General features: G+C 38.6%; 1 protein-coding gene across 3 annotated transcripts in view; it reads left to right on the top strand.

Annotated features, from left to right (window-relative positions):
• The window catches only part of edc4 (enhancer of mRNA decapping 4), a 115,585-nt gene that overhangs the window by 63,461 nt on the left and 24,296 nt on the right, over positions 1-27,828 (top strand). For 2 of the 3 annotated variants that reach the window (XM_043707095.2, XM_087995951.1), the window contains exons 17-24: positions 3,976-4,129; positions 6,135-6,592; positions 9,900-10,001; positions 10,455-10,607; positions 13,941-13,974; positions 15,891-16,074; positions 21,637-21,792; positions 24,726-24,841. In XM_043707095.2, the coding sequence (XP_043563030.1) occupies positions 3,976-4,129; positions 6,135-6,592; positions 9,900-10,001; positions 10,455-10,607; positions 13,941-13,974; positions 15,891-16,074; positions 21,637-21,792; positions 24,726-24,841 (1,357 nt within the window). The remainder of the gene's footprint in view (positions 1-3,975; positions 4,130-6,134; positions 6,593-9,899; positions 10,002-10,454; positions 10,608-13,940; positions 13,975-15,890; positions 16,075-21,636; positions 21,793-24,725; positions 24,842-27,828) is intronic. The other variant, XM_043707096.2, reaches the window with a different exon arrangement.

Here is a 27,828-nt window from a genome sequence, read left to right on the forward strand (position 1 = left end):
CCAGATGTCTTTTAACCTGTGATGTTAAGTATCTATTCCTGTTCTGGCTTGAGCTGTGTTTTGGTCAGTGCTGCGATATCATATGCCCCAGTCCACTTTCTGCTTCTAGTTCTCCAATTTTGTCGACTGTATGCTGTGCATTTAGATTAGATTACCTACAGTATGGAAACAGGCTCTTTGGCCCAACAAGCCCATACTGACCCTCTGAAGAGTAACCCACCCAGACCCATTCCCCATATTTACCCCAGGCTAATGCACCTAACACTATGGACAATTTAGCATGGGCAGTTTAGCATGGCCAATTCACCTGACCTGCACATCTTTGGATTTTGGGAGGAAACCAGAGCACCTGGAGGAAACCCAAGCAGACATGGGGGAGAATGTGCAAACTCCACACAGTCGCCTGAGATGGCAATTGACCCCGTGTCCCTGGCGCTGTGAGGCAGCAGTGCTAACCACTGAACCACCATGTCGCCGACATAAGCACAATTTAACTGCCCTTATCTCTTTATTGTGCGTGGAAGGCGATTTTTCTTTATTTGTTCATTGTCAGCACTGAAGCCTTCCCTCACCTCCTTTTCCCCATTCACCATCCTCTCGATTTTGCACTCTGTAGTACTTTGAAAGCTGGCTCATTTGTCCTCTCCGCCACGCACGCGTGCTGCAGGACTCCACACCCCCCCGCCCCCAGCACACACACGCACGCATACTGTTCCGCCTGGAGTTGTTGGTTTCCACATTAATCACCACCATTCATCTGTTCTTTCTGTTTACCCATTCGTTGTGTTATGTCCTGAATCTTTGTGCCGGGGAGATAGACTATATGAGGTTCACAATCTTGGCTGTAAACTGGAGTGTCAATCCCTTGAACTATTGAGTCATGAATTGTTACTCCCTTATTAATCTGCCTACTAGCGCCTCTCTCTTCCCAGAGCAGCCTCAGGCACCATGCAGGCGTGGTTTTCCCTCAAATCATCCACCATTGACTTAGTTTCATTAAATAAGCATCTAAAATTTCATACCTGTTAGACAGCTCCAAGGAGACCTGGGTTTCCTGGACCATTGTCATCTTTCCTTTTGGAAAATGGTCACTCACTCATACGCCATCTTTATGCTCCTTGTCTGCCTATCATATTGTGGAGTGACCATTCTTTGATCCAGAAACCTCGCTCCTCCTTGTATCGTGTGTAGTGAGGAGAGTCGCTGTTCCAGATCGGCTACATGTTGTTCAAGGACTGCTACCTTCTAGCTCTTCATGCAGATATGACTCGCCTGGATGTCTTTGTGTATTCAAAATCACCTATGTTTTATATGCCTCACACATCACAAGCTTTCCCAGAGTCCATACCATTTTTATTGGTCAAGCCGATGCACGCTGCTGAGGTTCTGCTGTTTCTAAGCTGCAAACAATTTACGAACAGCCTCGCTCTCTTTTTGGTTCGAGGAGGAGGAATCTATTGAATGGTACTATTTCAATGGCTGTTTGAAAATCCATCTGTACCATATCAAATCCCAACAAGTTTTTTTTTAAAAAGGGATTTTCATTTATGAGATGTGTGTGTCACTGACAGGGCCAGCATTCGTTAGCCCCCCTAATTTCCATTAAACTGAATGGCTTCCCAGGCTATTTTGGAGAGTCTGTTCAGAGTCAACCGCATTGCTGTGGTTCTGAAGTCACATACAAGTCAGACCTGTAAGACTGATTTCCTTCCCTAAAGAATATTTGTAAATCAGATGGGTTCTACAACTATTAAGGATTGTTTTCATGGTCCCAATGCTGAGACCAGTTTTATTTTCCAGATTTATTGATTGAATTTAAATTCCTTTGCTTTTATTATGGATTTATGGTGGATTTTGAATCCATATTCCCAACATATTGGCCTGAGCTTCTGGATTAGTAATCCAGTGAATTTACAGTATGCCACCATCTCCCCAATATACAAGTATATGACATCACTGATTGCAAAAATATGCACATCATGGTTCCTAAAATTTGCTGCTTGTTTAGGGTAGTCAAGATGTAATCAGTGCTTTTAAATTTCCAGTCTTTGATTATAATATGCAGAGTCAAGGGTGCACTGAAATAATTTAAAAGTGTATGTTCGAGATCTCCTTGAGACATTGGTGAAAAATATTCATCGGTTGCTTTCTAGAGGGTAATAATATTTTCAGATTGGTTGGAGAAATGACTTTTTACCTTACAAACTTGACTTGTGCAGTTAAATCTCTTTACAAGTCCTGCGGTTCTTTATCTTAGTTTTTAGAGGACAACTTCAATATACTTGAATACATAAAGCATCAAAAATGAATGTTTGCATTTATATTTGCTCATAAATTATATTCACAATTTGTGCTGCATTCAGATCCAAAGTGTATTCTCAGATTCTTTTGTGTGGCATATTTGCATGACATGATTCCTTTAAGATTGCTATATGATGGTACACACATGCACCCTAATGGTGGTGTTTGATATGCAATGGCTCTTCACGGTTTAGAGGCAGTATTGTTTGGATCTACTGTTCAAAGTTAAATGTTGTACAATCTTTCCATAAGTTGTCACTGTTTGTATTCTCAATTTGTAAATCGAGAATAAATACTAACTGCAAATAGTTGAAAAATGTCATGCCTTGTTCAGTGAGAGCCCCTGGCCCTGAAAAGCAAATTTTGCATAAACCAGTCCAGACTTCAAGTTCTCGTTCTGTTCTCATGACTTCGTCAATCGTGGATACCCATTGGAATTGGTGTTAAAGCTGAAGTTAGGTTCCTTGGCTATTTGCTTGCCAGGAAAAAACAAATGTGCAAGTTGAAATTCTGTATTGTTCATGTCCAGCACTTGCAAATTAAACACGTTACTAATTATCTAAGAAATACAGTGCAACATACAGTATTTTTAAGAAACATTTCACTCATCTGTATTTTTAGATTGATCAGGCTGTATATACTGGCCGAAGTTGATTGCTGCAGAGAGCTGAGTTTCAGTACTACTGCACCAACTAATGCCAACCATGAGATGGAGATGTTTCTTGCCAGTTTAGAACACAAGCCAAGGGAATGAAGCATTTGAAAACTGATCTCAGCCCCTAAAGGCAAGATCAAAGTGTTGGAAGCAAGCCCTGTCTCCTTGACAAAAAAAACTTCTGATCTCAAGTTTTTCTGACATCATATGACTCTGGCACATGATGACACACGACCATGTTAAAACAGTTGTTACGATGTAATTTGAAGTAACGGGCCATAAAAGTAAATTTATATTCAAAACAAAACGATGTTAACTGGCAACAATAAGCAATAAATATCTGTGAAAAGTTGAATTTCATCTTCGTGATGATTGTATATGTTTTCAAAATTTTTCCCATTGATATTTTAGCTTTACCTTAAATCCACTCTGAAAAATTAAAAACATGCAGGATGTTTTGTGTTTGTTACTTGTTTACTGTTTGAGAGAATTCTGCAAAGTGATTAGCAGCTTAACTTCCTTGACAGTGTCACTCTGGCTAGATACCAGTGATTTCCCAAATCCAATTGCTAACATACTATGAAATTAACAAATTTTGCAGATTTGTCTTAGATCCCTTTGTGTGTAGTATTCTTCGAGGTCAACAGTGAGCACTATATTTTCTGCACTGGCAGTTAAATTTGGGCATCTGAATTATTTCAGGAGCAGTGGAATTAAGATTTTTTTCATGCTGTTACTTTTCTTAATTTACATTTGTATTTAACAAAGAAATTTATTGTTTCACTAGAAGTTGTAATTCTCAGAAGTTTTCTTTTGGAACCAAGCTTACCAAAAATTGGAAGGCATTGGTGGATGTCTGATATCGCCAAGATTTTATAATTGTACATATTTTTAAAGTTTTACATTGTAATATAAATGATTTGAAATATGTTATTATTTCTGGAATTTGCTTTGGCAGTTAGACTGTCATACCCCAGAAACTGTATATTAATTTAGCTCTTTATCCATTTTTGTTTTAGACCTGCTGAAGACTTGTGTCTAAGCCCAAAGGTCACATTGGAGAATGTCAATCTCAGTAATAACACAAGTAATACTGTCCAAGCTAGTCCCAGAAACAACTCTGTGCAACTTATTCCAGGGCTTTCTGAGCAGCTATCTACAAAACCTCTCCAGGTATACTCATTACAGCAAAACTTTGTTCGAAAAGTGTTGTCATGTATTGATCTTCATAGAAGTAAAACATTTTGTTGGCTATTGGGGTGGGGAGTGTGAATATTGTACAGCATAGTTTGGAACTCAAACTGCTATACTGATACTAGTGTCAAAAGTAAAAAGGTAAGAAAGTATATACATGGAGAATTTTAGAGCATAAAAATGCCAAGTAAAGTTTTGCATTATCAAAGTAGCTTCCATGGTGATAGCAATATGTTTCTGTCTATGCATAACGCTAATAGAAGCAAATGTTAAGGTGGTTGACTTTATGGACTAAAATATCACTAACTGAAGAGCTAAAAGGGCAGTGTGGACAAAAATGGTCACCTTGTAATTTACACCCATCACTATATCTGTCGTCAAAATTCCTCAGGATATTCTGTTTTTCAGTAATTCTCGCCAACCTGTTCCTTTTGCTCCATTATTGACAGCTCAGTGATCAGCCATCAAAGCCTAAACACAGGAATTTCCTGTCTAAATGTTAGTTTTTCTTAGTTTTCCCATCTACATTCAAATTGTCCTTTAAGTCTTCCGCCTTGACTTTTAGTCACTTCACCTAAAATCTCCTGTTGCATCGCTATAAATGCATGCTGTTCTGCAAATTGTTGATGTTATATTTTTCTTTGTGGTAATCTCTTAACATTTTGGTACTAGCTTTCTAGATGGTGCTTGTGTGGAACAACTCCTTGTCTACTTCATCCTGTACAAGAAGAAAAGATATCTATAACTATACTTTGGTATTTTACTGATAGCACAGATATCAATCTTTGCTGTCATTATTGCATAAAACTGACTAACTTTTCTTGTCCCCAAGTACAGAATTAAATGTGGAAATCTTGATGTTTCTGGCAATTATGCCTTGTTGCTGCATAGGGGATACACTGATGTATATATCATATACAGTAATCCCTACGTTCTGGTCTGTGCCAGTCCTACAAAGAGCATCCCACCCAGACTCAGCCCCCTACTGTTTTCCCATTACACCTGCATTTACCATGGCCTGTCCATCTTTTGTAGATTTGGCAGCTGGTGGAATATGGACTGCAACTTTTTATGCACCATTCTTCGTGTAAAAATTGAAAAATCTAAATCTTATTTAGATTGTGTAAGTTAGGTTTTGCACAACCGATCCAATCCTGAACAATTTATTTAGAAGCCGAGTGATTTATTATTTTCACTTTATAATAATTCTGTACAATGTTTTTCTGTTTAAGATTTCAACGGCATCATAAATTCCATGTTAATCTCTTAACCTTTACTTTAGTCTCTAAAAGGTTAAAAAGTGGAGGTTAACCGGCGTTTATTACTTTCTAGTTTGCTATCTATGAAAATTTGTGAACCTGACTAGGTGCTCCGCTTGCATAATGCCTTTACTGTTCCTGGATGCCAGGAATCTGACATTACAAAGTTAACTTTCTCTACTAGAACACTGATGCCACACAGCCTGTTAAATAATTGTGAGCACCATTCTTTGAAGTCAGCAGCTTACACTGACCATTCACAACTGATCAAAATCTAGATCATTTTAGCTCGTGCCTTGAGTTTCCCAGCTCTTCAAATATAGTGAACTACTTAGAAATATATTGATTTGTACAGGAAAAGTTGGTAGCCAGGCAGGCATTAGTTGAAGAAAAATATTATCTTTGATCAAGGAATGCTTTCAAGTATCCATGAACAGTGCCATGTGATTGTTCATTTGAATTGACAGATGATCACTCATTTTAATATAGTATCTGAAGGATGAGGTCTCTTAATAGTACTGCAACTCCTTTGTGTACAGCACAGAAATAACAACTTAAGTTATGTGTTTAGGTTTTGTGGTAGGGTTTAAATTTGCAGCTTGGCTACAAACAGGGTTCCACAGCTGAATTCAGTCTATATATGTAGAGCTGATCTCACTAAACTAAGATTCGATGTTTTCTCGTACTTAATTTGAATATAACTGATATTTTACCCCCTCTGTCAGGTTACTGGTGCTAACTCTTCGCTTCCTTTGGAGCTTCAGTCTGTGGATCCTCTTTGTGTGCCTCAGAGTTCCCCAACGCGGGAACGTTCTCCTGATGTCATCTCCTCAGCATCCACAGCATTGTCGCAGGACATTCCTGAAATTGCCTCAGAAACCCTCCAGCGTGCATTTTCAAGCTCTGTACTACCCACTGAAGTCCTGGAACCTACCCATCATATGGACAGCATGGCTTCAGCTGCCTCTGCACTGCATCTGTTATCCCCAAGAAGTAGACCTAACTCAGAACATAGTCATCACTCTCTAGATATGCCTCAGGTGGAGGTGGAGCGGCTGAGTACTCCGTCACTCTTAGAAACTGTTTTGTCTCAAGAGAATACAGCAGCAGACAGTATTGTTAGCCAACCTTGGCCAGCAGCACCTGACATTACTCGTGAAACTCGTAATAGCATAAATGAGAGGTATGATCAAATATTTTTGTTTTACGTGTAAACCAATTAATGTGTTAGCTATTTAAAATAAGTCATCTGATCAAGTTTGCATTGAGGTTTGTTCTTCAGCTTCACTTTCTTCTGCTGTTATGCTGTTTTGATGCTTTATGCTGTGTAACATTTCTTGGATGCAACTTGCAAAGTAATTTTTTTCTTGGGTCTCTGCAAGTCCAGTTTTGTAACATCTAATTAACAATGCATAACCAACATTCATTTTTAAAGCATTCAGTGAAGGCAACTGTTGGCTTATGATTTTTTCAAAGTCTGTTTATTTGCAAACTGGATTGGATTAAGACATGGTCATCTGAGATAAGGCATATGTAATCCCCTTAATCCCCTTCCCATAGCACTGTAATGGATTAACAATACTTATCTCCTTTCAGAATTTTTAAAGATGAGCATAAACTTCAGCTGCAAATAAAATTTCACCTGGAAGACTTCATATTTGCTGTTTATGTGGTGAAACATGAAATTCTTCACTTTGTTCATAAGAATAGAGAGATTGAAACTTCTAAATGCTCATGTCCAGAGAGACTTGGCATGCTTGACAAGGAATGTGAAAAGTTAGCATGCAGGTGTAGCAAACAATTAGATAGGCAAATCGCGTGTTTGCCTTTATTGCAGAATGAATGAAGTACAGGAATAAAGAACAGTTGTTACAAGGCTTTCATGAGAACACTATGCAGGTTTAATTCCCATATTTAAGGAAGAATATATTTAAATTGGAGGCATTATAGCAGTGGTTCATTAAATTTGTACCTTGGATGAGATGGTTGTGCCATGATGTGTAATTGTGTTGGGAATCTAGTTATGGGTATGATATTGCTGCATTCAAAGGCTTGTGAATGTTAAGAATTTTCTAGGTTAATATGACATTCTACATTATTGATCTAGATGAAGGAACAGAGGCTATTCTGCTAAGTTTGCGGATGATTTAAAGATAGGTAGAGGGATAGTTAGCATTGAGGGGCAGGGGCCTGCAGAAGGATTTGGGCAGTTAGGAGAGTGGGCAAAGAAGTGGCAGATGGAGTACAACGTGGGAAAGTGGTAGGAAGAATAAAGGCATAGACTATTTTCTAAATGGAGAGAAAATTCAGAAGTCTGAAGTTCAAAGAGACTTGGAAGTTCTCGTAAGGATTCTCACCAGGTAAACGTGCAGGTTGAGTCAGTAGTTGGGAAAGCAAATGCAATGATGGCATTTATTTTGAGAGTACTTGAATGTAAAAGGGATGTATCTCTGACGTTCTATGAGGCTCTGGTCAGACAACATTTGGAGTATTGTGTGCAATTTTGTGCCTCGTATCTCAGAAAGGATGTACTGGCCTTGGAGCGTGTTCAGAAGAGGTTCGTGAGAATGGTACCAGGAATGAAAAGCTTAACATATGAGGAATGTTTGAGGACTCTGGGTCAATGCTCAATGGAGTTTCGAAGGATGAGGGGGATCAAATTGAAACGTGCAGAATACTGACAAGCCTGGACAGAGTAGATGTTCAGAAGAAATTTCCATTGGTAGGAGAGAGTAGGACCCAAGGGCACAGTCTTAGAGTAAAGGGAAGACCTTTGAGAACGGAGATAATGAGAAACTTCTTCAGCCAGACAGTGGTGAATCTATGAAATTCTTTTCCACAGAAGGCAATGAGTATATTTAAGACTGAGTTAGATAGGTTTGAGTTTCAAGGGGATCAATGATTACAGGTAGAAAGTAAGAGAATGGGGTGGAGAAACTTATCAGTCATGATTGAATAACGGAGCAGACTCGATGGGCTGAATGGCCTGATATTTTCTTCTATGTCTTATGGACATGTGTATGTGACCATATAAATTAGGAGCAGGTTTTTTGGCCCTTTAAACCTGCACTTGAAGATCTTTTTCCTAAACTTTTCTGCAGCTTTACCCTTTGATTTCATCTGAAATATATTCACTGATTCTCTCTGCACTGTTGTTTATTGAAGAGAATTTCACAGGACAAAAATCCCATCAATGGAAAAGTTTCAATCCAACCTGTTCAACCATTCTTCATAAGACAGTCCCTTCATGCCAGGATGCCATGAATGAACCTGTTCTATATTGCTTCCAAAGCTATTACTGTATAGTATTTTTCAAGCAAGGAGACCAAAATTGTGTATGTACTCCAGATGTGGTCTCACCAGGACCCTATACAATTGTACCAAAGCTTCCCTACTTCCTATGCTAGAAACCTTGTTTCATTTACCTTCCTGATCACTTCATTAACCTGCATGCTAACTTTGTGTGATTTATGTACCAGAACACTCTGACCTTATTGTTTATCAGAGTGCTGCAGTCTTTCTCCATTTAAACAAAAATGGCTTTTCTGTTCTTAGTCGCTAATTTTGCATTATCCCATATTTCTTGCTTGCTAATTATTTATCCATTCACTTAACACATCTAAATCCCTTTGTAAACTCTTTGTCCTGCTCACAATTTACTTTCTTACCTATCTCTGTGTCATCTGTCATTGTAGCACCCATATGCTCATTGCATCGTCCAAATCATTTATAAGGATTGTAAATAATCGAGGTCCCACCATTGATCCTGTGGCATTCGATTGGTTAGAAGTTGCCAACCTGGGTCTGGATCTGTGTGGGATGCTCTTCAGAGGGTTAGAGGGACTTGATGGGCTGAACAGCCTCCTGCACTGGAAGGATTCTCTGATTCTCTGAATCATCTCAGCCTCAGGATATCACTGCAGGAGTTGTTGTGGATTGTGTCCAGGCCCAACCATTTTCAGCTTCTTCGTCAATGTGTATGTGCATCATCGTGATATAAACTTAGTGTGCTGATCGTAATTGACAACGGTTGGATTAAATGTGGAAGTTGTTAGAATCTGAAATTTAGCCTCTGCCACAATTAACTTCATGGTTTGTCTTACAGTAAACTTTCAGTTTCAGCATACTATATTTTGCAAATAGGATATAAAAGAGCATCTTCGGTTTCATAAGGATGTAGGAGAAATGCATTTCAGTCTTGATCCAGTTCATGATTTATGTGTGCAAAATCTAAAGACAATGAACTAATCTTTCACAACAAAAACATTTTCTTCAAAGAAAATAAACCTATTAAATTGTGTGATTGAAGAGTGTGTTCTAATATTAAAGTAAACTAATTAAGCACGTTCAGAATTAATTACATGTTGCTTAAGATTTTGGATGAGCTGAATTCTGTAATTTCGTTGAATGATCTGAACTGTTGTCTCTGGAAGACTGTTTGCTTTTAATTGCTGTTGCAAAAGTTTGTTTACTGTTGTTTTGCTTTTAAGTTCCAGAGAAGATATGCAGGAGAAACATAAGAACTCAGCCTTTCACAGGCATCCATACCAGTTGCACCAGCATGATAGCCAGGATGCGAGTGCTGAACAGAGGTAATGCACACCTATGTTGGGAATCAGTAAAAATATTGTGACCTCCTAACTTAATGAATAAAATCCATCATTTGTAGTCCATAAAGAACTAGTTTAAGTTTCAGACTTACTTGTCAACTAAACATGCCACTTTTAATAACTAGTGGTGGTGGAGTGGAGAGAGAATTTGGACAGAGGAGCAGTGCTATTGCTTGACCAGGAAACTAAATACATAGCGATGTGAGGAAGTAAGCTCATAGAAATTTAATTAACTTAGTAGAATCTCAGTGGAAAAAGTATGTTCCATCTTACTTCAAGATATGTCATATTATGGACTGCCAATAGCAGAAATAGAATAGTTATTAAAATGGAATGGTTGTGCTTATGATTTTAAAATAAAACAATGAGAAGCAGGAATAATAAAACATGGTGTATGTCCTTGAAATTCATATTCCATTTTCTTTATTATTATAGTGACCATGATGATGAAGTAGCAAGTCTTGCTTCCACATCGTGTAGCTTTGGTTCAAAGTCTGCTTCTCATAGACTTCCAATTAAAGATTGGAAATCAAAGACATCCCCTCGATCCTCTCCCAAACTGAGAAGAAAGAGTAAAAAGGACGATGGGTAAGAATTTTTCTATTTACCCAATTACGAATGTATGCAGCAAGACCGAGAAAACTGTCAAGCTCATAAATTGGCAGGTAACAATCCTAATATGAGTGCGAGGCAATGAACGTCTTTATTTGACATTCAACTGTATTGTCATAACTGAGTCCTTGAGTAATAGAGATGTACAGCATGGAAACAGACCCTTTGGTCCAACTCATCCATGCTGACCAGATATCCGAACCCAATCTAGTCCCACCTTCTAGAACCCGGCCCATATCCCTCCAAACCCTTCCTATCCATATACCAATGCAGATGCCTTTTAAATGTTACAATCATACTGGCCTCCACCACTTCCTCTGGCAGCTCATTCCATACACGTACCACCCTCTTTGTGAAAAAGTTGCCCCTTACGTCTCTTTTATATCTTTCCCCTCTTACCCTAAACCTATGCCTTCTAGTTCCTTCCCACTATTAACATCCTGGATGTGGAAAGGAAGTTGGTCAGGGGAGGAAGCACTTAGACATACTGTGGCTGAAAGCAAAGACTGAAAATTCTACAGTTTGTAGCCACCAAGGCCCAAGAGAAGAGTGTGTTTGGGTTGTTTGATGGATGAGCCTATCAGTGCATCTTTACTAGCACCTTCCAGAGCTGCGGGGCGTCCATTGCCTAGGAGGACAAGCAAAGCAGATGCGTGGGAATACCACCACTGCTGTTCGAAACCAGCCACACCTGAAAAGCCATCCAATATGACTTGAAATTAAAGTGTAGTTTCTTCCCTGCTGCTGGATCAAAATCCAGAAACTTATTCCCTAAAAGGATCATTGTGTACCTGCACCAGAAGTACTGCAGTGGTTCAAGAAGAGAGCAATAAATACTGGCCTAACTAGCAATGCCCCTGTCCCATTAAAAGAGTCTTAAGAAAATGCCACTGTACGCAACAGAAGGTGAACTTGTTGCTGTGGTTAGTACTTTGTTATTTTAAAATAAGTTGACCAATCTTGTGTTTTCATAATGCATATTATTGACTACCAAATCCCAAAGCAAAATTTAATAAGATAAGAAATTAGTATTTTGGCTTCCTGATTGTGAGGTTGTTTTGTTGCAAGTTGGATTCTGAAAATACACCATTGAAGAAAATTAAAGGGTGTTTCAAGCGCTTAAGACTGCATCCTGGAAAATCATGTGTATTTTAAATACAGATGGGAGAGGGATTTTGTAAAGCATAAACATTAACACAGAGCTTTTAGGGTGAATGGCCTGTTTTTGTGCTGTTCTGTATTTCTGGAGTTTTTCACAGCTATTATATTGTGTAAAAAGTAATGGGATATTAAACATTATTGACTGTGAAGTATACCTGATCAAATATCTCCACAACTTGAAAAAGTAAACAGTAAATAGTATTTATTGCCACATTGCAATAACTATTAGAATGTTAGCATGACTATTAAGTGTATTTTAGACATGCTGTGCTTTTTGACAACTTTATATAAAGTACTAAATATATTGACAAGTTTTTCTATTTTACATCATAGGGCGGACTGTTATGATTTAGACCGATATTTGAAGCATGTATTTAGGTTTAATTACTTTAATTTTTTGTACATTTATCATAGAAGTTAACCAACAGATGTATGCCAACTGCCCCATAATGTAATTGTCCAAAATGTAAAGTGTATTCTAATGACAAATCACATCAATCACAATTTATGGTTTATCAAGGAGCATTAAATAATAGCAAAATACTGCAGATGGTGAAAATCTGAAGTGAGCACTGAAAACGCTGGTTAAGCTTAGCAGATCAGGCAGTATTTGTGGAAATACAAATGGAGTTACTGTTATGACTCTGATATGGCTCTTCAAAGTAGCTTAAGTATAGTGGGTTTGCAGTTAAATCATGACATTCCAGTCATTGTGAAATAGAGACTGTGCATAGTATTGATAATGCACAAATAAATTGGCAAAAGAGCAACATGAATAATTTCAACCATGAACTATGAAGATTTACTTTCATTACTTCCAGCATTGGTAAGCATACCTCTGTCTATCAATGTCTGACTGTCTGAAATTTAGAGTGAACTCACTCATGTTTGTGGCCAATAACATACTTCAAATGATGATCACTACTGTAAGACAGGAAAACAGACTAACCATTTGCAAGTCAATATCCCACATCTAAAAAGATAAAATATAATCAGTTTACTGGCATTGAATGAAGGATAAATATTGATCAAGACACTGAAAGTATGCCCCATGTTGTTCTTGAATATTGTAATGGAATCTTTTGCGTTCACCTGAGATAAAAGATGAGTCTGTGTTTAATCTGAAAGATGAAAGCTCAGATAGTGCAGCACACCCTCAGTTCTGCACTAAAATGTGAACCTAAATTATGTGCACACATTTCTGGTGGGGCACTTCAACTGAATCATAGAACCCCTACATTGTGGAAGCTGGCCGTTCAGCCCACTGAATCCACACCAACCCTTTGAAGAGCATTTCCCCAGACCCACCACCCCTGAATTTCCCATGGCTAATGCACCTTGCCTGCACATCCCTGAACAATATGGGCATTTTAGCTTGACCGATACACCCAATCTGTACACCTTTGGACTGTGGGAGGAAATCAGAGGAAACCCACACACAACTGGGAGAATCTGAAAACTCCATACAGGGAGTTGCCGGAGGGTAGAGTTGAACTTGGGTCCCTGGTGCTGTGAGACAGCAGTGCTAACGAAGCACTGAGCCATCGTGCCACGCCAACTTCTTGAGTCTGAATCAATGGATCAGAAATGTTACCAACAGTCATAAATGCCTTTTCCACTGCTTAATTTGGACGCACTGCTATGTAAATATTAATTAGCTCTGGGTCAGAATGACCCTCAGCTAAGCATTTCTATTCATTGCAGTGCTTTTCTAGGAAGCTCAACTTTTAAATAAAATAGCAAAATGTTAATGTTACCTAATTGTTTACATGGCCTGTTTTTGTTAAAAAGAGAAAATTTGTATTTCATTTGATGACTCAATTAATCAAGCTAGCTCTGTCACATGCACCAGGTTGTTTCTTTGTTCTGGGAGCCAACCTCAGCTGGTGTGCAAATTTGGTTCTAAATTGGTGTAATGCTTCCATTTCCTCGCTGCTATCCACAAATCCTGTTGTAAAATAGAACGGAGTGTGGATGTTGGTTGAGAATAGGATCAAGTTGGCTCTTTGTTGATTGTTCAAAATCGCACACACTTAAACCATTGATTAGCAGGTTTGGGTTTATTGTTTCTTATAAGATTTGAACTAATAAGTTTTGAAAATAAATTTTAAATGTAATGTATCCTTGTATTTCTTTTGCTTTGTTCAGGGAGACAGCGCAATCCCCACGGTTAGAACAACAGGTTAGTATACGCAGAAATTTCAACTATATATAGTTTCCATTTAATTGTATTCTGTTTGCACTTAATGAATATTCAATAGCTTAAAATAAGCAAAACGGACAAAATGTAAATTTATTGCTAAAATCGTTGGATTCAATTGATTTCAGCTATGCATTAGGAATTTGTTGATATCTTTGGAATTATTAAATCTGATTTTATCAAATTTCTCTTTGTGGGAGGAGCTGAGATTTCAGAAGTGCACTTGATCTGATGAAAATTTATGTAGTTTTGCAGCTTTTAGGAATGGGGGATTTACACCTGACGATTGAACAATATTTAGTTCAAACTGAAATCATAATAAATCTTGGTATGAGTGTACAAGTTAACAGCCTATCTATTCTGCTTGCCATTCAACAAGATCACAGCTGATCTAAGTGTAGACCTTAACTCCGCATTCTTGCCTACCCCAACAACCATTGACTGTTTTGTTAGTCAATCTACTATATCTTTGTTATGAGAATTACCTGGTCCTGCCTCAATTGCTCCTTGGGGAAGAAAGTTTCAAATACTTGTGATGCTCAGAGAAACAAATACCTCCTTATCTCCGTCTTAAATGGGGAGACACTTTTTAAAATTTTGTTCCATAGTTGTAATGTCTGTCACAAGGGGAAGCATTCAACCTGACAAATTCTTTCAATATCTTAATTACTTCAGTAAAATCATCTTTCAATTAATTACATTCTGGTACCACTTGCAAATTTTGGAGCTCCCTTGTAAATTAACTATTATTTTAATAAGAGTGTACGAAACTAATTATAAATCCAAAGTTTGCAACTGACGCTACAATGTAACTAATCAAAAATTGTGCAATGGTGATTTTTTAAAAAATTGTTTAGCCTATGTTTGTGCTGGATTATAAAATAGAGACCTTAAGATGGATCGGCTTTTTGCTTTCTCTGAATAGGGAGAACTAATTTTACATATTGGCCAATGAAGTTAGATAATATGAGATCTACACTATATTAGTTGACATGTCATCATTCTGCTGTACTTCCACTGATGAGCTTTCCAACGTGGTACAGCTTGGTGGATGGATGAGTGACATGACCTGAGCAGACCAAAATATTGCTACACAGGAACAGAGCAAAGTCTAATAGAGTACCTTACTTTACCTCCTTTTTACACATTTTAAACATTGCCACAAGAAGGCAAATGCTAAAAACCCAAAGAACTGCAGGTGCTGGAAATCAAACAAAAACTGAAATTGTTGGAAAACTCAGCAGGGCTGGCAGCTTCTGTCAAGAGAAAGCAAAGTTAATGTTCCACATTGTGTGACCTTGAAGAAGGATCACTGGACCTGAAATGTTAGCCCTACTTTCTCTCTGCAGGTGTTGCCAGACTTGCTGAGATTTTCCAGCAATTTCTGTTGTTGTTAAGCATTTGAAGCTTTTCGTCTTGCCTCAGAAGCTTTATCTTGTCTCCTTTTTAACAATGTTGTAAATTCTGTATGACCAAGCCATTAAATTTTAAATAAATTTAAGCACTGTGAATTTGATGTTAATCATATGTAGTCTGAATCATTCTTGATGTCTCCAATTTGCACAAATTCTAATCCAGAAATAGAGACCCAAATACTTTTTCTCCTTGCTTAACAAAAGAGTCTTTAGATCATCTGGAATGCCACCCTGCTTCCCTGGCTGAGACCAACTCATAGCTCACTTCCTGATATGCATGGCTACTCACTAGAGTCTTTGAGGAAGGTTATTTATTGTTCTTTATGTACTCCCACTAAACTCTGCCTTCGTACAAAATAGTTGCACCAGAAGAAGAGCACTACTTCATCTCATTTATAGGAAAAACACGTAATTCAATCCATGTCTAATTTAATCCTTTCTTCAATAATGAATCCCCTCTTTAGATTTATTTTATTTTGTCAGCAGCAGTTCAACACAGACCAGGAAGAGTTGCTATCTCTGTTACGGAGCCAACAGAGGGAGCTCTCTGAATTGCGCCAGAGCCAACTGGAGCTTATGCAGAGGCTGACAGATCATATGGATGCAGTCCAGGGTTCCATTATGGGTCATGTGGAACGGATTATGGTCACACAACAAGAACAAGAACGTATCCTTTTGTCCTACCTGTTGGCTTAATAAATCATCTTTATTCTCTTTGATTTTAAACAGTAAGCACATTTGATACCATTCCAGTTATTCATATGTATAACATGATAAATACCTTGACATAGTGTAATAAAAGGTTTTCATGATTCCATCCACCCAAAACAGTGTATTGCCAACAGTAATTGATTGAGTCCCCTCAAATAAACTGATTAAAATTATATATTCCCAAGAACTGGGTTAGCTGTTAACAAATCATAGTTTTAGACTTTTCATTGAAAGGATAACCGTCAGGATTCAGAATTTTCGAACACTCCTGATTGTGGTACGTCAATCGCTTTCAGAGAAACATTCCCCATTTATGGTTTTACAGGCTTAATTCTTTGCCAGGAATGCTGTTTCCAAATCATATTAAAGGTTTGATCTCACAGACTAAAGAGCTGAGTTGAGAGTGCCTAATTTGATGTCAAGGAGGATTTAACTACAACACCAAGGAGCCCTAATACAATCAGAGATCACTGTGAAAAGCTCTTCACTGGCTGCAGTTACTGAGGAGGGTGTGTGTCCTTGTTGGAAACCACTTTTTTCAACTATAGGACATTAATGCAGTTGTTCCCTGAGGCCCATCGACTTTCTTTCATATGACCAAAGTGGGATGTTTGCTGAAAGTTGAGCAATGTTTTATTCCTTTTGCAACTCCTTAGTTAATGAAGGACTCTTGCCCACAGTATTTGTGTTTGTGCTGATAAGTGGCAAATAATATTTCTGTCAAACAGCTATCATGTAATGACCATCTGTAATGAGACAATCTATTATCTCCCCTTCAGTAGAACTCCCATTGTTGATCTCCACCATCAAATCCAGGAAGTCACCAGTATATAGAAATTTAGTAACCAGCCACACATTTATCTGGCTTCAAGAGCAGATCAAAGGCTGGGAATTTTGTGCCAAGTGATTCACCACTTGACCTCCTACAGCTATCCACTACCACAAGTCATTAGTGTGACTGAAAACTCGCATCACATCTGGACAAGTACAGCTCCAACAACTGTCCAGAAGTTCAGTATCACCAGGGAAGGGAAGCAATCTGTTTGATTATTCATCGTAAATATTTGTACCCACTGTTATCCATGTGTTGTAGTTGCATTGCATTCCTTTTAGAAGATGCACTGCAGGAATTCCCCAAGGTTTCCTCTATGAGCATGTAGCAACTATTACCGAGAAAGTCAGTCAGCAGGTGCAAAGGCATACTGCCTTGAGATTTCCCTGCAATGTGTACACCCTATTGATTTGGAAAGATATTGCTGTTCTTTCAATACAAGATCCAAATCTTGAAAATGTCTAATGATACTCTGGAAGTACCTCCACATGTAGGCAAGATGTTAAAGAAGTGGTGTCACCACTGCTTTCTCAAAGGTAGAGATCGTCAATAATGCTATTCCTGCCAGTGATGTCCACATCCAGTGAATGAATTTTTAAGAAGTTAATATTTCTTATATTCATTACTCATACTTTCTATCATGTCATGCGTTCATATATTGATTAACATGCTAACATTATATGTGTTGAGGACAAGAGACTACAGTGGTGCAATTATTTCGCCCATTACCGATATCGACACCAACAGTTTATATTTCAATTATTGATATTTTGTTTTGAGACAGCATTTTTTAAGATATTTTCTGATATGTCAAATATAGTTTTCACTATCCATCTTTCTTAGAAATTCACATGAAATGATATCTAATGACATAACCATGGGTTGTTTTAAAGTTGAGTGTATTCAAGTATTTCAGTTTGTTTATCCTTGAGTCAACAATGCTCTTTTATATTTCATGAGCAATTTAAGCGGAAAGATCAATGACTTTCAAGTAATAAATAATGTTATGCACCCTAACATCCATGACACAACGCAGGCCATTTTGCCTCCTTCCAATGTCCAATTTGAGATTGCGTGCTCAGAAATTTACTTCCCGCATCTGATCACAGTTTTTTCGGGATTGGAGTGGCTCTAAGAAGAGACTCGTACACTCTTGAACTATAAAGCCCTTTTGGGAAAAAAAGGGTCACTTTGCTAAGTGGAGCAAGCTTTAGTGAGAGAACATTTATGGAACAGAAATCATGACATAAGATTTTGAATAATTATGGAATAGGGCAAGTAAGGGTCAAGCAAGGCATGAAAATATTCAAGTGAAGAAAAGCTTAGCTTGAGTTAAAAGGGATGGAATCCAAAATTGCTGGTAAAGCTTTATTGGAGTAAAGCATTAATGGAGTGCTTTCTAAGATGAGATGCATCATCTACAGAGTAGACTCATTCCCCTCTAGGGGAATGAAAGGCCATCCAAGTAGCCTGAATGACTCAAGATATAAATATTAACATTAAGCAGAGAAAGGAAGTTTGCCTGAGACAATAAGTTTATAATAGTACTAATTATAGATTAGTGGCTAACATAAAAGGAAACACAAGTGTTTTAAAAGTAGAAAATGTAATAAAATAAGGGTCTGACTGGTTAGGAACCAAAAGGATTTTCTTGTGACTCTATAGTCCATGGCTAAGGTAATAGATAAGTATTTTGCACCTTACTTCTCTAGACAGGAAGCTTCTATCAATATTCTTAGCAAAAATAAAGGTAACAGTGATATTTGGTGTGATAAAAATAGAGGAAGCAAAGGTACTTAAATTTGCAGACTCAAAGTAGAAAGGTCACTTATTCCAAATGGGATATGTTGTAGATTGCTAAGGGAAGCAAGGATGGAAATTGAGAGTTTGCAACTTGGGCCTCCTTTAATGTTTGTGTTGTTTCAGAGAATAATGGGATTACTTCTTCATATTCCTCTTTAGATAAGGTAAGAGAGATAAACCTAGCAATTATAAACCCACCAGCTTAAATTTGATGGTGGGAGCTATTAAGAACTATAATTTGGCACAAAATTAATTGGCACATGTGAAAAGTATCAGCTAATAAATAAATCTCAGCATGAATTTCTTAAAAGCAAGTTGGGTAAATTGTGCCTAAATCGATTGAGTGTTTGAAGTAATGGAGAAGGGTAGATTTTTTATTTAATTTTGTATTTATAGCAAAAGGTATTTGGACACAGTCAGACATGATAGACTTGTAAACAAAATTAAAGCTCCCATGATTGATGGCGGTGAGGCAATGTCAAAATGAAATTTTCTAAGGAAAATAGCAATTTTTGGTGAATGATTACTTCTGGTACTGGAGTAAATAATATGTTGTTTCCCAGTGGGGTCAGTATTTGGATCAGAATTTTTTTTTAAGTATTCATTAATGATCTGGATGTAGGTTTGATTAGATTAGATTACTTACAGTGTGGAAACAGGCCCTTCAGCCCAACAAGTCCACACCGCCCCACTGAAGTGCAACCCACCCATACCCCTACATCTACCCCTTACCTAACACTACGGGCAATTTAGCATGGCCAATTCACCTGACCTGCACATCTTTGGACTGTGGGAGGAAACCGGAACACCCGGAGGAAACCCACGCAGACACGGGGAGAATGTGCAAACTCCACACAGTCAGTCGCCTGAGGCGGGAATTGAACCCAGGTCTCTGGCGCTGTGAGGCAGCAGTGCTAACCACTGTGCCACCATGCCGCCCACATGTTTGCTTGCTGAACTGGAAGGTTCATTTTCAGACATTTCATCACCATACTAGGTAACATCTTCAGTCAGTCTCCAGATGAAGCACAGGTGGTGCAGCCGGTTTCTATTTATGTGTTTGGGTTTCCTTGGGTTGGTGATGCTATTTCTTGCGGTGATGCCAAGTCCTGCGGTGATGTCATTTCCTGTTCTTTTTCTCAGGGTGGTAAATGGGATTCAAGTCAATGTGTTTGTTGGTAGAGTTCCGGTTGGAATGCCATGCTTCTAGGAGTTCACATTAGCAGAGACACGCACGAGAATTCCTAGAAGCATGGCATTCCCAGCGGAACTCTTATCAACAAACACATTGACTTGGACCTCATTTACCACCCCCTGAGAAAAAGAACCGGAAATGACATCACCATAGGAAATGAGGTCACAACAGGAATTGACATCACCAACCCAAGGAAACTCAAACACATAAATAGAAAGCGGGTTACACCACTAGTGCCTCATCCAGAGGCTCACTGAAGATGTTAACTAGTATGGTGATAAAACGTCTGAAAATGAACCGTCCAGCTCAGCCTGAGCTACAAATCTTCTCAACTCGCTAATTCATTAATGATCTGGAACTATGTTATAGGGCATGACTTCAAAGATTGTACAAGATGCTCAGCTTGTAGAAGTGAGGACTATGGTAAAAGGCTTCATGAATATGCAGAAAGACTGGTGAAATGGGTAAACACTTGACGTGAATTTCAATGTAGAAAACTGTGAAGTGACATGTATTAGTGGACAGACTGAGGAGAAGCAGTACGGACTAAATGATGCAATGTTAAAGTGGAGATGCAGGAACAAAGAGACTTGATATTAGTGCACAAATCTTTGAAAGTGGCAGACATGTTAAGAAGGCTTTTCAGAAAAGTACTTTTTTTAAGATCCCAAGTTACATTAAATCTTTAAAAACTCTGGTTATGCTTGAGTTTGGAGCATCAGACCTGAAGAATGTCAAACCTTTCGTAAAGAAGAGATCATGTCAAGGATGATGTACTGTTAAGAGGAGAGACAGGAGAAGCATATCTTTTGCTTGCAGAAGGAAAGATTTAAAGGAAAGTTGATAGAAGTGTTCAGTATCATGAAGGGTTTTGCTAGAATAAATGGAGGAGCAAGTTTTCACTGGTGGAGGACACAGATTTAAGGCGGTTAGAAAAATGGCCAGAGGTAACACTGTTCATTATTAATTTATTCACGATTTTAAGTTTGTTTGCAGATTTCATTATTTATGTGTACAGTGTTCAGAATAATTTCAAGGTGGAATTGCATACCTTCTCATATAAAAAATGTTTCCCCTGGTATTCCAAATCACTATACCTTGATCATAAAGTTGTTTTAATATCTGTTTTTCAAGCAGCACAGTTGAGTGCATCTTTTGATTCCATTTCTCAACATAAGTCTTTTTAGAGCTCAGTGACCACTACAATGCTTTCAGACATTTATCTTACAAGTTAAGTATTTCTCAAATACTTGATTTTCATTAGCCTTCCTCCATTTCTCAGTTTGGAGGAGAAAGTGAGGTCTGCAGATGCTGGAGGTCAGAGCTGAAAATGTGTTGCTGGAAAAGCGCAGCAGGTCAGGCAGCATCCAGGGAACAGGAGAATCGACGTTTCGGGCATAAGCCCTTCTTCAGGAATCCATTTCTCAGTTTGCCTCTTTTAAAACCCAACTCTTTACCTGGATGCTGTTTTTTCCTTAATTGCATATTCTTGATTTCAACTTTTTCGAATCAGTAAGGTCCTGTACTGTGGACTTTAATTTTGACATGCAACAAATTTGTTTCTCCATTGCTTTTATTTTAAACTAATGTTGAGATAATATTTTGATATAAAAGATAATCTATTACTGATTTACTTTCATCTAATAACAAGATGTGATTTGAAATGGTTTGCCTTAACAACCCTCTAGAGAGACGAATGGATAGGATCTTGGCAGAAGGGCATGAAAGAAATGGGCAGTTTCAGGAACAATTTTCTCACCAACTCTCTCAAAACTTGGCAAATTCTATCAGTAATCGTATAGAGAAGACTGTTCGAGATGAGATGAAGAAAACTTTACCACAATGTGAGTAAGGATTTGGAGAAGCGTTACTGATTATTGAAGCATTAAAGTTGCTTACCAGAAAAACAATTCTGCACAATTTCAATGTGTTTCAATTCTGCATTTTGTCTGACACATTAAACAAACATTTCACCTCTCAAATTCAGTTTTGAAAAGGTCCTTGTGATTGTTGCTCTAATGTTAGCAGGGGTTAAATGTGCCCAGTCAGCAATTTATGAAATAGAACGTAGAACAGTACAGCACAGAACAGGCCCTTCAGCCCACGATGTTGTGCCGACCACTGATCCTCATTTATATTTCATTTTTAAAAAATCATTCACAGGATGTGAACATTTGCTGGAGAGTCCAGCATTAATTGCAAAAACATTCTGACACAGACATCACTTTATGTGGATGTATTCACATGTAAAAATAGTCTGATGTTGGAAATTCAGATTCTTTAGTTGAAAAATGTCCATATTACAGAGGTGGTGGTGCAGGATGTCTTAAAATGCATAAAGGTGAATAAATCCCCAGAACCTGATTAGGTGTACCCTTGAACTCTGTGGAAAGCTCAGGAAGTGATTGCTGGCCCCTTTGCTGAGATATTTGCATCATCGATAGCCACAGGTGAGGTGCCAGAAGACTGGAGATTGGCTAATGTGGTGCCACTAAAGGTGTTAGGGAAAATCCAGTGAACTATAGACCATTGAGCCTGATGTCGATGGTGGGCAAGTTATTGGATAGAGTCTTGAGCAACAGGATTTACATGTATTTGGGAAGGCAAGGACTGATTAGGGATAGTCAACAGGGCTTTATACGTGGGAAGTTGTGTCTCACTAACTTGATTGAGTTTTTTGAAGAAGTAACCAAGAGGGCAGAGCAGTGGATATAATCTGTATCGTTTTTACTAAGGTGTTTGACAAAGTTCCTCATGGTAGACTGGTTAGCAAGGTTAGAGCACATGGAATACAGAGATAACTAACTATTGGGATACAGAACTGGCTTAAACGTAGAAGACAGCGGATGATAATGGGAAGTTATTTTTCAGATTGGAGGTCTGAGATTAATAGTGTGCTACAAGGATCAGTGCTAGGTTCACTGCTTTTTGTCATTTTTTAATAAATGATTTGGATGTGAATGTATGGTTAGTAAGTTTGCAGATGATACCAAAATTGGAGCTATATTGGACGCCAAGAACCATACCTCAGAGTATATTGGGATCTTGATCAGATGGGCCAATGGGTCAAGGAGTTGCAGATGGAGTTTATTTTCGCTAAATATGAGGTTCTGCATTTTGGAGATGCAAATCAGCACGGGACTTATAAACATGATGGTAGGATCCTGTGGAGTATTGCTGTACAAAGAGTGGTACAGCATTCTTGGTAGTATGGATGTGCAGATGGATTTTGGAGTCCATGGACATAGATCCCTGAAAGTTGCCACCCAGGTGGATAGTGCTGTTAAGAAGGCATACAGTGTGTTTCATAGAGGGATTGAGTTCCAGAGCCGCAATATCATGCTGCAACTATACAAAATGCTAGTGCGGCCACACTTGGAATATTGTCTACAGTTCTGGTCCCCATCTTTCGGGAAGGATGTAGAAGCATTGGAAAAGGTGCTGAGGAGATTTACCAGGATGTTGCCTGGTCTGGAGGGGAGGTCTTATGAGAAAAGGCTGAGACTTGGGTCTGTTCTCATTGGAAAGAAGAAGGCTAAGAGGGGATTTGATAGAGACATACAAGATGATCAGAACATTAGATAGGATAGACAGTTAAAATGTCTTTTTCCGAGGATGATAACGTCAGCTTGTATGAGGGGGCATGACTACAAATTGAGGAGTAATAGATTTAAGACAGATGTCAGAGGCAGGTTCTTTACGCAGAGAGTGGTAAGGGCGTGGAATGCCCTACCTACTAATGTAGTCAACTCAGCCACATTAGGGAGATTTAAACAATCCTTAGATAAGCACATGGTTGATGATGGGATAGTGTAGGGGGACGAGCTGAGAGTAGTTCACAGGTCAGCGCAACATCGAGGGCCGAAGGGCCTGTTCTGCGCTGTATTGTTCTATGTTCTAAAGAGAACAAAGAGTGCAGGTTCATAGTTCCTTGAAAATGGAGTTACAGGTAAGCATGATAGTGAAGATGATGTTTGGTATGTTTGCCATTATTGGTCAGTGCATTGAGGAAAGGAGTTGGGAAGTCATCTTGTGACTGTACAGAACATCAGTTAGGCCACTATTGGAATACTATGTAATTCTGGTTTCCCTGTAATAGGAAGGTTGTTGTGGAAATTGAAAGGATTCGGAAAAAGATTTACAAGGGTGTTGCCAGGGAGTTTGAGCTTATACGGAGAGGTTGAATAAGCTGGGCTTATTTTTCTTGGATCATCGGAGGTCTTTCTCATTGAATGAGCCACCCTGTTAGTTGTCAGTATGTGCATGTGTCATCATCAGGCATTTAAGTACGTTAATAACAACTGAATCAGAAATTACATTATTGTGACAGATATTAGTTCACATACAAGATTGCTGAATTAGAAGACTTCCTTAATGAAATTAGTCACTAATTTTGCAATGGCTTGCCTGCCACTGTTTGCCCCATAAGTGGGAGCAAAGTGTATGACTCAATTTACTACATGTATCCAGTTATAAAACACTCATTCGTTGTGTATATACATCTCCCAGTGACCACAATGAAACTAAGACTTCATGTTCCTGGCTGCAACCCAATGCTTTGTGGGCATGGGTGGAAGTAGAAAGATCCGGATAAGGAATTGCACCCTTTGTTTATAAATCAACTGAAATTTAACTAAGGGAACATGGAACTGTGGGATTCTCATGTCCTGATTAATCATGAAATAGTGTTAGTGGAAATCTGTTTCTGAAAGAAAAAGGTTTTGGGATGCATGTTGATAGAAATATTAACATTTGATTTTTCAACCTCCTTTGAAAGCTATTTCCAAAAGTTTGGAACCAGTGTCGGGTCAGCTGAATAACCATATTGCAACCAAGCTTGCAGCAATTGAAGGAATATTAAAAGAGAATATAACAAAAATGGTAAAATCAAAGGTAAGGTTTTTGAACTTCAAAATGTTCTTAATTACAATGCATAGTGTAAAAAGTGAAATTGATAATTTTAGTTGTTGTGGTTCTGTTCGCCGAGCTGGGAATTTGTGTGGCAGACGTTTCGTCCCCTGTCTGGGTGACATCCTCAGTGCTTGGGAGCCTCTTGTGAAGCGCTTCTGTGATGTTTCCTCCGGCATTTATAGTGATTTGTATCTGCCGCTTCCGGTTGTCAGTTCCAGCTGTCCGCTGCAGTGGCCGGTACATTGGGTCCAGGTCGATGTGCTTATTGATTGAATCTGTGGATGAGTGCCATGCCTCTAGAAATTCCCTGGCTGTTCTCTGTTTGGCTTGTCCTATAATAGTAGTATTGTCCCAGTCGAATTCATGTTGCTTGTCATCTGAGTGTGTGGCTACTAAGGATTTCTGGTCGTGTCGTTTCGTGGCTAGTTGGTGTTCATGGATGCGGATCGTTAGCTGTCTTCCTGTTTGTCCTATGTAGTGTTTTGTGCAGTCCTTGCATGGGATTTTGTACACTACATTGGTTTTGCTCATGCTGGGTATTGGGTCCTTCGTCCTGGTGAGTTGTTGTCTAAGAGTGGCTGTTGGTTTGTGTGCTGTTGTGCTCATAACAGCACACAAACCAACAGCCACTCTGAGACAACAACTCACCAGAACGAAGGACCCGATACCCAGCATGAGCAAAACCAATGTAGTGTACAAAATCCCATGCAAGGACTGCACAAAACACTACATAGGACAAACAGGAAGACAGCTAACGATCCGCATCCATGAACACCAACTAGCCACGAAACGACACGACCAGAAATCCTTAGTAGCCACATACTCAGATGACAAGCAACATGAATTCGACTGGGACAACACTACTATTATAGGACAAGCCAAACAGAACAGCCAGGGAATTCCTAGAGGCATGGCATTCATCCACAGATTCAATCAATAAGCACATCGACCTGGACTCAATATACCGGCCACTGCAGCGGACAGCTGGAACTGACAACCGGAAGCGGCAGATACAAATCACTATAAATGCCGGAGGAAACATCACAGAAGCGCTTCACAGGAGGCTCCCAAGCACTGAGGATGTCACCTAGACAGGAGACGAAACGTCTGCAACACAAATTCCCAGCTTGGCGAACAGAACCACAACAACGAGCACCCAAGCTACAAATCTTCTCACAAACTTTGATAATTTTAGTGTTTGTACTATTTATACAACCTGTTTACCTGTTTCACCTCTTAATCACATTTCTTGTGTTATCTCCAGTTACATTTTCTTCCCTCATTTTCTTTGTGATCTTTGCTCCAGTTGCTTCCTGCACGTAGGTTTGTCAAGCCATGGTTTCTTCATGGCTATTGTTAATGCCAACCTGAACTAGGGATATATTTTACAAAATACCGAGGGTATTGGAAATCTGAAACAGTGACAGAGCACTGGAAAAACCCAAGTCTGTCAGCATCTATGAAGAGAGAAACAGGGTTAATGTTTCAAGTTTGGCATGACTAATCTTCAGAACTGAAAGATGTTGGGAGAAAATCTCTTTATACTTCTGACGGAGAGGCAGAGGAGTAAGACAGCAGATGGTACAGAGGGCCTGTGCAGAAAACAAATAGATTTTTAATTTACGTCCTTTTTTAATTTTTTCATTTGTTTCTCCACTAATAACTATCCCATTTGTCGTTTTATACAGGGTTTGTATTACCATCTGCCTCTTCCTCCTTCTCTGCCTCTGTCAGAAGTATTAACTAAAAACAGTTTTCCACCACCTTTTCACTTCTAAAGATGAGTAATACCAGATTTGAAATGTGAGCTGTTTCTCTCTTCACAGATGCTACCATACCTGCTGAGTTTTTCCAGTGTTCTCTTTATCTGTTCTTATAATTCAGGCATCAGTTATTTTCTTTTCAGTTCGGGAAACCATTTGCTGTACAGTAAGTACTCTCAACTCGAGACAACTGCTGGCTGTCCGAGTGGTCAAAGCTCTTAAATAAAAACCACTAGTTCAAAACTTGGCTTTTGAGTGGTCATTTTTCATTACGACAACCCTATCATCCATTTCAGGAGCTGTTTACTATACCCTCTGAATTCATATCTTATATAATGTTTGAATCCATGTTTATTGTTCACTGTATTTTTGATTCTGTATTGTCTTGTTCAATTTGCAGAGCCATTTTTGTTGAATTGGACAAAGGATGTCCTTTATAAAATTGCTTTTAAAACCAAGTAATTAATTTGAGTTTAATAACTAATCAGAGCCAGTGATGAAGGAGCAGCGCTCCAAAAGCTAGTGCTTCCAAATAAACCTGTTGGACTATAACCTGGTGTTGTATGAGTTTTAACTTTGTACACCCCAGTCCAACACTGGCACCTCAAGATCATGAATTTTAATATGCATTGAGACATTTCTACTTGTACTGCAGGTGTAAGAGCTTTATAAATTCAAACCAGTGTTATTAACCTTCTGAATTACTTTCCTATTTAACCATTGAGCTAAGTTATAACTAATATTCCTGTTGAAAAATAATATTTATTACCAATCTAAAAAATTGCTAAATGTATTGAGCTGAATGACTGTACATGAGTAAAGTTCAGTTTCAGTTCCTGATGGAGTTCATGCTCCATCTGTTTCTTTTAAGTTTCATTATTTTGCATCATTCCCTGAGTGAAGTCCAGCTCTCCATTTCTTACTGGTGTTTCTAATTGGCCTAATTTGTTCAACTGGATGCAGAGGAATGGAGGAGGCATAGTTGTGTTTGGGGAAGGAGGTGATTGTGGTATGTGGGTTGTCAAAGAGAATGGTGGGCGAAGTAATTATTCTTTTGAGTTTGCTTTGGGCAGAATGGATTAACAACCACATCTTGAATTGCTGAAATAGTATTTTGAAACCCTGGAACACGGGTAATTTTGAATATTTAAGAATTTATTACTTACTTAAAATGGTATTTGCGTATTGTTTCTGCCACTTGAGAGT

The sequence above is a fragment of the Chiloscyllium plagiosum genome, unplaced genomic scaffold, assembly GCF_037043375.1.
Source record: "Chiloscyllium plagiosum isolate Xiang-an unplaced genomic scaffold, Cpla_swu_hap1 HiC_scaffold_17, whole genome shotgun sequence".
Lineage (NCBI taxonomy): Eukaryota > Metazoa > Chordata > Chondrichthyes > Orectolobiformes > Hemiscylliidae > Chiloscyllium > Chiloscyllium plagiosum.